Source organism: Rhinatrema bivittatum, chromosome 2 (assembly GCF_901001135.1).
Source record: "Rhinatrema bivittatum chromosome 2, aRhiBiv1.1, whole genome shotgun sequence".
NCBI lineage: Eukaryota > Metazoa > Chordata > Amphibia > Gymnophiona > Rhinatrematidae > Rhinatrema > Rhinatrema bivittatum.
The window spans coordinates 575,407,631-575,420,793 of NC_042616.1; the positions used below are offsets into that span (position 1 = coordinate 575,407,631).

Genomic DNA, 13,163 nt, shown 5'->3' on the forward strand with positions numbered 1-13,163 from the left:
AATTTATGCACATAGGAAGTAACTGTCAAAGGAGTTACGCATGTAAATGTAACATTTTATCTTAGTAATTTTCAAAAGCCTATTTACCTGTGTTATGTGCACGTAATGCAGACTCTAGCTTTATAAGGGTAGTTATAAAATGATCCTCTAAAACATGTGTAGCATATTTTTGTGTATAGGTCCCATTATGTAATTTTTTTAATGGAGGGATACAGCTGTAGCTGATCTTGCTAATATTTCCATACAATTCTCACTTCTACTGTCATAAGAAAGCATACACAGCACATTTGCGTTTAAACTTTGTTGTGTTTTGGTTCAATGTTTGTAATACATGATATTTTTGCACAGGTAACCATTGTCATCAAGTACTTCTTCCAGTTTGAATTCTTCCCCTGGAATGAGAATGTGGAATACACTAAAGACAAAACTGACCATCCCCCAAATATCATTGGTATTGAGAAGAAAGACGGATACGTACACTATGACCTAGTTCAGCTCCTTGCCTTGTTTTTCCATAGATCAATTTTAAAGGTATCCTAGGTTTTAGCATTGTACTTACATTGCTTGTGATAACTTTAAATAATCTCTGTGCTTTATTTCCAAAAGCTTTCTTCCAGCCTGTATCTCACGTGAAAACAGGGCCTTGTGTGGTGTATAGAAGATGAAAAGTAGAGGCCTTCAGATATTGTTCAATTCAGTAAAGAGGTTTAGAATGTTTTATATCTTAAAAAACTTCTTTTGATTTTAGTTGAACTTCTCCAGTCTTACTGCATATAATATTTGTAGTCCCCATCCTGGTACACCTCTAAGACTGGGGCTAGTGGGGGGCATACATGATACTGAGGCTTGGTTCCAACTCATTCCTGTAAACTCTGGTTGGAGGTTCTGATAGGGGAAGGATTACTTTCAGGGCCCAAGGCATTTACATGGTACAGCACTGAGACACTGGATATGAGGTTTTGATGTTCGAAATAAAGGGGAAGATTTTAAAAGGTTGCGCCCGGGCGTACATGTGCGTGCTACCTGGCGCACGCACATGTACGCCCGATTTTATAACTTGCGCGCGCAAGTCATAAAATCAGGGGTTGGCATGCACAAGGGGGTGCACAATTGTGCACCTTGCGTGCGCCGAGCCACGCTGCCTTCCCCCGTTCCCTCCCCGGCTGCTCTGAAATCGTAGTGGCCTGTGAGGGAACTTCCCTTCCCCCTAACCTGACCTTCCCACCCCTTCCCCTAACCTTTCCCCCCCCCCCCAGCCCTACTCTAACCCCCCAAAAATGTTTGCTTTAACTTTTGTGCCTGCCTCTGGGCAGGCGCAAGTTGCGCCCGCTGGCCGACTGCTGACGTGCAATCCCCAGCACAGTGGCCAATATGGCTGCTGTGCCGGGAGCCTGACCCTGCCCTCGGACCGCCCATGCCCCACCCCCTCCCCGCCCCTTTTTGCAAGCCCTGGGACTTACATACATCCCGGGGCTTTACGCGTGTCGCCGGGCCTTTTAAAAATAGGCCCAGAGCGTGCAAGGCTGGTTCCGTGCATAAATCCTCCGGATTTACGTGCGTAACCTTTTTAAAATCCGGCCCAAACTCTTTAGTTAACAGTAAAATGTGGAAAGCTGCAATTTGTACAGTCTTTAAGCAGGAAAAAAAATCCCCCAAGTACTGATATTTCACAAGGGGATTTCTAATCCTTGCTATCACAGTATCCTGAGACGCCCTCACTCCTTTTCCTGGGTTTTAAGGTGCCATTGGACAGATGTGGGTCTCCCTGACTTCAAAGGATTTTTTCTAATATCTGATTATGCAATGCTTTAATCTTTCTCCTGCACACATTTTTCCTCTCTTCTGGATTCCTTTGGACATTTTGACCAGAGCACCTGAGGGTCATCTCTCTCTTTTTCTTCTTTCTTCTTTCCACAATGCTGGTTATCTCTGGGCAGGTACCTGATACTGTTCATTTCTTACTCCTCCTATAAAGTTCTTTTCCTAACTTGGAACTCAGATCAGGGTCTTCTTTCCCCATAGAAAGAGAGGTCCAGAGTGAGAGGTTTACTCCCTCAGAGAAAGGATATTCTCCTCCCACTGCTGAATCCCTCAGGAATAACTATTTATCGCACAGTATCAGAAGCACCACCATATGGACTTTTATACTGGGGGCAGAAGTCAAGCTTTGACTGTTCTCCCAAGCTGGAAACTCCTGGAGAGAGATGAGAGACTGGACTTCTCTCTGTTTCTTTCAGCTCCAAACCCTCTGACCAGAAAATTCTCAGACTTCTCTGACTAACACCTGAGCTACACCACTGTGATCACTCCTAGAGGGGATAATCTTAGGGAATGGTTAAGTCCACTCACTACTCTGACAAACTCATCAGACCCATCAGAGAATCCTACAAAGAATCTTTTCAGGTGCCTCACGCAAAAACCATTCATCATAAATCTCTCAGTGCCAGAACATTCTCAACCGCAGGTCCACCATTATGGAACTCCATCCCAGCGGACCTGAGACAAGAACCCTGCCTTCCAACATTTAGAAAAAGGCTGAAAACTTGGCTTTTTAAAAAAGCCTTTCCAATCCCTGACTGAGACCTACACCAGACATCTTAACCACACTATCCAAGCCCCGACTGAGACCTACACCCGACATCTCAACCACACTATTAAAAATGGTTTTAAATAACAATCTTTGTCATTCACTGCCATCACCTTCACATTAGTAACACTATCATTTACTATACAAATCACATTTAATTGTACTCAATCTTGTAACCTTGTAAATAAGTTCCTGTAAGTTAAATCCCCCTCTTCTCACCTCCAAGTCCCAGTTATTTATTTCCCTGTTTTATTGGATTCTCTTATGGGTCTGATGAGTTTGTCAGAGTAGTGAGTGGACTTAACCATTTCCTAAGATTATCCCCTCTAGGAGTGATCACAGTGGTGTAGCTCAGGTGTTAGTCAGAGAAGTCTGAGAATTTTCTGGTAAGAAGATTTGGAGCTGAAAGAGACAGAGAGAAGTCCAGTCTCTCATCTCTCTCCAGGAGTTTCCAGCTTGGGGGAACAGTCAAAGCTTGACTTCTGCCCCCATCTCTTATCTTGCACACTTTGTTAAATGTAAACCGGTTTGATGTGATCCATGTCATGAAAGCCGGTATAGTAAAAATAATAAATAAATAAAATAAATAAATATATATATATATCCTCCATTGGGAGCATAGATCTAGGTGCAGGTGTAGCAGGGAATATAGTAATAAAGGAAGCCATGTCTAACAGTGTATATATAAAGTTAGATTTATTCTAATTAAGAAAATGTAGAAAAAACTTTCATCATTTTGGACATCAATTAATATATCATTAAACAAATGTGTTAAAAGAGGATAAGAATTGAATAAGCCATTATTATTGCTAATTACACGTTACATATTCAGTATAAGTAACATCACTCATAACATTTATTTGGGATCCTTAAAGGTAAAACTAAAGTAATTCTAGATTCCTGTATTTCATTTCTGCATTGACACTTACTCTGACATATTCTTTGATGGGCTGTATCAGAAACGTAAGTGGGGAAACAAACTGAGTATGCAGAAATGTCTTCTTTCTTCAGTCTTCTCTTTTTCTCCAACAATAAAGCTGTAATATGTATCTTATACTCTCTCTGATGCACTGAGCATTGTATTAGGAATACTTGTCACTCACTGAATGGCTGTATATTAAATTCCTTACCATGAAAGGACATCATATCCAATATCCATATGAACGATCAGGAAATATGATTCTGGGCACAGGTAGTTCTGGCTGTTCTGTGAACATTAGCAACAGATGGCTACCTGCATTTTTGCAAACATCAACAACTCTGAGATCTGCAGCCTGAAGAAATGATACTAAGGACCATTATTTGCAATGTACTAGTTTTTTTTTACGTCCCCTATATCTTATTCCCCCTTTCTTGTTAAGCTGGGAAAATATAATAACATGCCTACAATTTAATCATAGAGTGCTGTGGAAATTCGCTTCAATTCTAGGACATTGATAGAGGGAATGGAAGCTGGGGCCTCCACCAGAGTCCTAAATAAAGCACAAATTGCAGTTCAGAGGAGGTCAAGCTCTCAGTCCTGGCCAGTAGGAGTTGTTTGAGGATCAAATCCCAGGTTTTCTCTTCCACCTAAGGACTACCAACCTCAAAACTCCCAACATAAACTGCCCTGAAGAAGAGACATTTGACCTGAGACTAAATCCCAGGTCTTCCAGATAAGACATATAACATAGCCACTGAAACTTTAAAAAACCTAGAATTTATACTATTAGCATTCCTTTACATATTACAGTCAATAATATATGCTTGTAGCAGATCATTGTTATTTATACTTTATATTGCTTCATATTAGAAGATAATAAATATTGCAAGTCATATCTGTAAGTTACTGTTTCCCTTATGTGCCAGTGCCATGGTTTATGGGATGAAGATGATGATGAACATTGTACAACTAAAGATGAGTCTGATGATGAACTCTCAGAGATGTCAGGAAGAGATTCAGTTGGTTCTCTAAAGTCAGTAAATCTGGCAGCTTCAGTGGAATCCATCCATGTGCACTTCCCTGAACAACAAACCGCAATCAGGAGAAAAAGCTCCACCAGTGGGTCACAAATTTCACGTAGGTCCAGCTACTCTTCGCGCAGGTCTAAGAGAGGTAGGTATCAAAAAAGTACTTTAGGCCATCCCTGAACTCCTGATTTTTCCCCAGGTTGTATTCAAGCCAATTATTTAAAAAAATTAAAAACAGCTTTGAAATTGCTTATTTGTGTATGTAAAACACAATGGTATGCTTAACAGGCTAATTTTAAAACAAGCATGCGGGCACCCATACACTGGGGTAGATTTTCAAACAAGGCGCGTTGGCGTACTTTTGTTGGCGCTCCAGGCGCAAACAAAAGTACGCGGGATTTTAGTAGATACGCGCGGAGCCGCGCGTATCCGCTAAAATCCTGGATCGGCGCGCGCAAGGCTATCAATTACGTATAGCCGGCACGCGCCGAGCCGCGCAGCCTACCCCCGTTCCCTCCCAGGCCGCTCCGAAATCGGAGCGGCCTCAGAGGGAATCCTCTAACGCCCTCCCCTCACCTTCCCCTCCCTTCCTCTACCTAACCCACCCCCCCGGCCCTGTCTAAACCCCCCCCTTACCTTTGTCGGGGGATTTACGCCTCCCGGAGGGAGACGTAAATCCCCGCGCGCCAGTGGGCCGCTAGCGCGCCGGGACGCAACCTGGGGGCGGGTACAGAGGGCGCGGCCACGCCCCCGGACCGCCCCGGGCCGTAACCACGCCCCGGACCCGCCCCCAAAACGCTGCCGACACGCCCCCTAAATGCCGCGACGACTGGGCCCGCCCCCGACACGCCCCTGACACGCCCCCCTCAGAGAACCCCGGGACTTACGCGAGTCCCGGGGTCTGCTCGCGCCGGTGAGCCTATGTAAAATAGGCTCACCGGTGCGCAGGGCCCTGCTCGCCTAAATCCGCCCGGATTTGGGCGGATTTAGGCGAGCAGGGCTCTTAAAATCCGCCCCACTGTGTACAAGGGCACGTGAGCAAACATACACTGGAATTTTAAATCATGCATGCAAGTACATGTGTATGATTTAAAATAGGCCTACCGCATGTATGTATGCTCCTAATTTTAAGTGGTTATCTGAGCAAAGGTAAGCACATATTTTCCTTAAGAATTTGTCGGCTTGAACACACACAAGGAAATGGATTTTAAAACATACTTGCATGAAGGTCATTCCCAGTTTTACCCATTATTCCACCAATTTGCCCAGTCTGTCTCAATGTCATTTGGATCCCTCTGGTTCTTCATCCTGCACTACTTCCAATTGATCCAGATCCCTCAACCACTCGACCTAGGCCTAAACAGAGTTTTCTGAAAACTTACACCTCATCAGGAGCAGAAGTAAACATATGCGGCTATCAGTCTGCTGCGTGCTGCGGCAGCTGATTTTAAAATAGAGTTATGTACGTTACTGTTGGCCTCGCCCCAGAATGCCAAATCCTCACCCCGAGCTCCACACCTTTTCTGCCCCTTTTTATTTACTTGAGTACGCATATATATGCATGTAAGTTGGGGCTTTTAAAATAGACTTGCTCACGCGCGACCCAGATACTCACGTGTATGGGCATTTTAGTGCGAGCAAAACTTTTAAAATTGACTCCTAAGTGAACTGGTATCTAGCAATGACATACTGTATCTTGTAAATTCAGTGACCATTACAGCATAACTAGTGAAAACAGGTCATCACTACTAAAGCAAAATGATGAGACCTTAACCTTTTCTAACATACTGAAAAGAATTAAATAAAAGTCACACACACACACACACACACATATATATATGTATATATATATATAAACAAGGAACAGAATAGCATCACAATAATCAAAACATTTTTTATTCAAAATCTTTTATTCACAAATGTCTGTTTGTTAAAATGCTCAAAAAACTATAAAAAAAAAAAACAGTATACAAAAACAGACACAAAAAGTCCTAACAAAGGCTAAAATGCAATCAATGAAATTCAGTCAAAATCATTTGAAAAATCCACAGTGATTCATATCAAACAGTTCAAGAGTGTAATATTCAACATATGAGGCAGCCAATATCTTCAGTTCACAACCGCGCCGATGTAGCAAAATAGCAATGAAATCCCCACAAGGATAGAAGGTGTTACAAGGTGGCAATGAAATTCCCACAAGGATGGAAAATGTTAAAGAGTAGCCGTTTTTCATCTAGCCCGATACAAAGGCCTTGATGTTTCGCCGCTAGACGGTTTCATCAGAGGGAAGTAATAATAGTTTAAATATACTGGTAAAAGATAAACATATTAACAAGATGTTATAATGGTGGTAATGCAATATATGGCAATGATAGACTGAAGAAACATAAATGTGAAAACAATACTTACATATACAATATGGCAATCATCACTTACAAAGAAGATAACAGATCATAATCTGGCTTGCAGAATCAAAATGCAATGAAATAGCTAAATTCTTCAGCGATAAAATTACAAACTTAAGATCCAAACTTCCAAACAACACCAAACAAGAAATTAAATTGCAAAAAAGAGACTTTACTCAAAGGTTCTCATTCACTGAAATATCAGAGCTAGAAGTAGAATCCATACTAAAAAAATCTAAACCCGGCTCCACACAAAATCGACACAATACCAATATTTGACAAATAAAAAGCAGCCAACACAGTCTCCCCAACCTTAGCTAAGATTATAAACCTACCCTAAAAGAAGGAACAATTCCAGATATACTAAAAGGAGCAATTATAAAACCAATCATAAAGAAAAAAAACAGTGACCCCCTGATCCTAAACAACTACCGTCCAGTCTCAAATCTACCCTTATTAGCCAAATTAATAGAAAACATAGTACAGAAACAACTAGCTGAACACCTTGATAACAATAACTTACTATATCCGTCACAACATGGATTTCGCAAAAACTACAGTACTGAAACACTACTCCTCTCACAACATCCTAAGAGGTTTTGATAGTGGAAAACAATACATTCTAATAATGTTAGACTTATCAGCAGCCTTTGACACAGTAAACCATAAAATTCTACTAAAAAAACTAGAAGAGATTGGACTACACAACGAAACAATAAAGTGGTTCAGCTCATATCTAAAAAATAGGTTCCTTCAAGTTCAAATCAACAACACACTATCAGACAAATTCAATCTTGAAACAGGTGTACCACAGGGATCAGCCTTATCCACAACCCTTTTTAACATATACATGCTTCCATTATGCCATCTACTAGCAGGATTAGGAATCATACATTACATCTATGCAGATGATATTCAATTAATTCTACCAATCGAAGACACAATAGAAAAAACATTAAACCTAGCTAACATGTACCTAGACATCATAAAACAACTATTAAACCGAATGAAACTAGTGATCAATATTGAAAAAACGGAATTTCTACACTTAGAAAAAAAATATTGAAATCATTCAAACCCCAATTATACTCAAAAACAACCAGAAAATAGAACTAGCGGAAAAAGTAAGGAACCTTGGGATAATAATGGACCCCGAAATTAATCTAAAACAACACATATTGCTAAAAGTAAAAGAAGGCTATGCTAAATGCATGATCCTCAGAAAACCTAAACCATTACTAACTCCTGCAGATTTCAGAACAGTGCTTCAGGCACTAGTTTTTGCCAGTACCGATTATTGTAATGCACTTTTTCTAGGACTCCCAAATACAACAATAAGACCACTTCAAATTTTACAAAGCTAAGTTTTAAGTTTTTCATTCTCTGATCAAGGCATAACGTTGCAGGCAGGTTATGCATCTTTCTACCACCCATGTTAGTAAATTTGTCCTCATCCTTTGGCTTATTGTCTCCACCTTTATCCCATCCCCCATGTAATTTACCCTTTGGTCCATTCTCACCCAGTTTCATATGTTTTGTTCCTTCATGACATCATTTTCTAGCAAAGTTAGCTTTTGATCCCCTGTTATGTATCCTAGAAATGTGATACTGTGCGTTTTAGTTTCTTGCTCTCAAGAAGAGCATAGTATTTATTTGTAACTTTGATCCCAGTTACCTGTATCCCTTGTTTGATGTAATGCATTCGTTTATGCTTTTCATGTTTCGCTGTAAACCGATGTGATATGTACTTTTGCACATGAATGTCGGTATATAAAAGTTCCAAATAAATAAATAAATAAATAAATAAATAAATAAATAAATACAAAACACAGCAGCGAGAATACTAATTGGAAAAAGAAGAAGAGACCATATAACTGAAACTCTGGCCGAACTTCACTGGCTACCCATAGAACAAAGAATAAAATACAAAGTACTATGCACCATACATAAACTAATATATGATGAAAAAGTGGACTGGCTAAACACTGCACTACGGGTACACGTACCACACAGGAACCCTAGTTCAACAAACAAAGCTCTCATAACCATTCCCTCAGTCAAGACAGCGAGACTAATCCAGGTAAGAGAAAGGGCATTGTCTTTAGCAGGACCCACACTCTGGAACACAGTGCCTTTGGAGATCAGATTACAGAGAGACCCCAAAACATTCATGAGAAGTCTAAAGACATGGGGGTAGATTTTCAAATAGCGCGATTTGGCGTACTTTTGTTGGCGCTCCAGGCGCCAACAAAAGTACGCTGGATTTTAGTAGATACGCGCGTAGCCACGTGTATCCGCTAAAATCCGGGATCGGCGCACACAAGGCTATTGATTCCGTATAGCCGGCGCGCGCCGAGCCGCGCAGCCTACCTCCGTTCCCTCCGAGGCCGCTCCGAAATCGGAGCAGCCTCGGAGGGAACTTTCTTTTGCCCTCCCCTCACCTTCCCCTCCCTTCCCCTACCTAACCCACCCGCCCGGCCCTGTCTAAACCTCCCGGAGGGAGACGTAAATCCCCGCGCGCTAGCAGGCTGCTAGCGCGCCGGGACGCAACCTGGGGGCGGGTCCGGAGGGCGTGGCCACGCCCCCGGACCACCCGGGCCGTAACCACGCTCCCGGGCACGCCCCAGAAACGCTCCCGACACGGCCCGAAAACGCCGCGCGGATCGGGCCCGCCCCCCGGCACGCCCCCCTCTGAAAACCCCGGGACATACGCGAGTCCTGGGGCTCTGTGCGCGCTGGTAGGCCTATGTAAAATAGGCGCACCGGCGCGCAGGGCCCTGCTCGCCTAAATCCGCCCTGATTTAGGCGGATTTAGGCGAGCAGGGCTCTTAAAATCCGCCCCATGGCTTTTTAAACAAGCCTTTTATAAAGAGACCGGAGAATAGAAAATACACTGGAATAAACAGAAGAGCACCGGCACACAGCACTATTCTCATAAATGTGCATTACAATATTTTAACAAATTGAGTACACAATGAATATAATAATATAACACAGTAAATGTGATTTTCTTTTTACCTGTAAAAGTACCTTCTAGGTACACCTGGCCAGAACCTATATCACTAAACATTTGTAAGTATTTTTATGATTTAATGTAACCGAAACTTAATGGCACCTGTTAGAATGTACTATAGTACGCTTACTCCAAACTTACTTATGTGCCTACATGTAAACCATTGCAATGGTATCTAACTTAGCGACGGTATAGAAAAGACTTTAAATAAATAAATATGTGATATATCTGACAAAATGCAAAAAGTAAAGTTAACCTAGCTGCTGCTGTTGTGCAATGACTCCCCTTACCTCACCCAAGAGCTGTGTGCTTTCTTCACAGGGGAGCAGAGCAGAAGACCTGATCTGGGAATTAAACCCAGGTACTCTGCATGGCCACTAAACCACCGGGATGAGCCTTTTTTCCTCTTCAACTTGCAGGTTGAAAGAATTATGATAAAGGAACTCCCAAACAGTGTACTCACCTGTGTTGTCTTTTTCCATAAATGTAAATTAGACCTGCAAATAATACTATTATCTAGGGGTTTTTTTGTGCATCCTTCTTTGTTTGACTTTTATTTTGTTTATACATTTTTCCTTTTGCAGGGAGTACCAGTACCAGAAACAGCAGTCAGAAAGGAAGTAGCATACTAAGCATGAAACAGAAGTCCAGAAAGGAGCTTCTGATGGAGAAACTTAAAGAACAACTTATAAGAGCCAAAGCATTTACCATTAAAAAGTGAGTAAAAAGATAACAGAGTTGTGATGACATGCATCATTTTTCTAGCAAAGTCCCTAAATTCACATTAATGATAGAAATTGCATAAATATGATTTTTTTGTATAAATGCATTTTGTTTTTGCATTTTGTTTTTCCTTGAGATGGATTAATTATCTTCCATTATGTCTTCTGTATGCCAATCATTAAACTTTTTGATGATTACAATTAGACCAAGGTCATTCAGTTATTATTTCCTTGGACATTCCCACTGTCTTTGACATGGTGGATCATGTGACTTTACTATCCAGGCTCTCTTATGTAGGGATGTGAAAGAAAGCATTAAATTGATTTCAGTCTTTTTGTCATATAGACAGTAAGCAATATGTATAGATCTGGAACAGTCCTCATGGAAGCCTTGTTTAATGGGAGTGCCCCAGGGGTCAACACTATCTTCAGTGCTGTTTAACATTTATCTGATCCCATTGAATATACTTCTCTATTATTATCATGTTAATTTCAAGGTTTATGCTAATGACATTCAGTTGGTATTTTCAGTGGTTAGATCTGTGACTGATACCATTTCTCATATCTCTGAATGTCTGAGGTCTGTAAAAAGTTAGCTTGGCTAGAACAATTTACTTTTAAATGTGACCAAATCTGTAGGGTTCTGGGTGGGCAAGAAAGATCGGTCTATAGATTTGACTACCTTAGTGATTGGTGGCACCTTGCCTCCATTTGTTAAAGTCTGTATAAGACCTTGGTTTAATTTTTGATCAAGGCCTAACTCTAAAACCACAAATTTCTGCAGTTTTTCGTTCTGTTTTATTTATTTATTTTTTAAATTAAGGATGCTGAGATTCCTTAAATATGTACTTTGCAGAAAGGGCTTTAGAATGATCATGCAAGCCTTTGTACTAACAACTACTGATTATCCCAATTCCTTATATGTTGAGTTACCCAAATATTGCATTCGAGCTTTACAGGTTCTGCAAAATGCAGCAGCACATGTGGTGGAGTCTTCTGCCAGTGGATGAACAGATTACACCAGTGCTGTGTCAGCTTCACAACATGTGAAGCTTAAATTACTAACTATCATACATAAGGCTGTACATAGTTCAAGTTCCTCTTTCATCACAGATAGAATAGTTGTTTATGAGCCTAGCTGTTCTTTACATTCTCTGAGCAAACACCTACTTATTGTTCCATCCGACAAAGAAAATCATCTTCAGACTACAGGGAGGAGAACATTCTCCATAGCAGGGCCATCCCTTTGGCGTGAGCTCCCACCTGAACTGCATGCCTTGATAGATAACAAACAGTTTTGAAAGCAGATGAAGGCGTATTTGTTTTAGTATGTTTTGCTTTACTATCTAACTATGTTTTATGTTATAATGTACCACGATCAGCAGCAGATTCTCTTTATGAGTGGTCTATAAATTACTGAAAATAAATAAATTACTTCCATTCTGCCCTTCTTAATGTTGTGCATATAGGATTAATATTGTTGCGTCAGTATCCTGGAGACTTTTCTGAGTATTTAAGGGCTTCCTCTGCATTGAGCACCCCTATAATTACCTCAAGTGTGGCATGCCAGTATTTCTAGAAATAATCTGCATATTCAAATCATTTTGGATCTTGGTGAATGTTTTAATTTTCACATGCTGTAGACATTTCCATTAAATATTTTCTTCCTGTTGTTTCATACTGCTTTCATGTTTCATAGTGTTCTCATGATCGAGGGTCAACAAATAAGTTGTATGTCATACCTTTTTATAGCTGTCAAGAATTATGTTTCCTTCATGAGGAAGGGTGCAAGGTGAACAGGAAGTTGCAGCTTATTAATGGTTGTGCTGGGATGGGGAGAAGAGGGTTTATGGAGCAGTGCTGACCCTTGATGGTCAGGAGATTAAGAAAGTGAATAGGGCACTATGGCCACTTTATGACTGTGTTGAGGAGGGTGGCAGGGGAGTGATCAGGGCACCACAGTTTTGCAGAGCCCCTTGATGGTTGGGTTCAAGAGGAATGGCTGAGTGTGTCAGGCCACGAGGCCCTTGAGATTGTATCTTGTTTGAAGGTTGTACACAAATTATCCATTGAGAACCATTTCAATATGCATTCTAAAAAATTTAGCGTGTGTAGGATAAAGCATCTTTAGCATTTCTTTTAGTGCAAAGGCTCCATAATCCAAAAATTATAACCTAAAATGCAAAATAAATATGAAACCTAGATATCAGAGATATGTGTCGATGTATAAAGGCCTATGCAATAAAAGTTAACATATACATTAAGTCCATTTTGCAGGTACTAAAAATAGTATGCAGTACACTAAGAATTTGCTGTGCACATTATGACAGTCCTCCAATACTTAATGTGTAACTGCTGAAATTTGTGTAATGAAAGCATCATCATATGTAAATGAAACTTTACTGGACCCAGTTGCAAAAACAGTTGAAGGTGTATTTGTTTTAGTATGTTTTGTTTTACTATCTAAGTATGTTTTATGTTACAAT

General features: G+C 40.8%; 1 protein-coding gene across 1 annotated transcript in view; it reads left to right on the forward strand.

Annotated features, from left to right (window-relative positions):
- Window positions 1-13,163, forward strand: part of PIEZO2 (piezo type mechanosensitive ion channel component 2) — a 1,301,103-nt gene that overhangs the window by 1,104,182 nt on the left and 183,758 nt on the right. Inside the window, exons 40-42 of the mRNA XM_029587157.1 lie at window positions 349-531; window positions 4,436-4,682; window positions 10,540-10,672. Coding sequence (XP_029443017.1) covers window positions 349-531; window positions 4,436-4,682; window positions 10,540-10,672 — 563 coding nt within the window. The remainder of the gene's footprint in view (window positions 1-348; window positions 532-4,435; window positions 4,683-10,539; window positions 10,673-13,163) is intronic.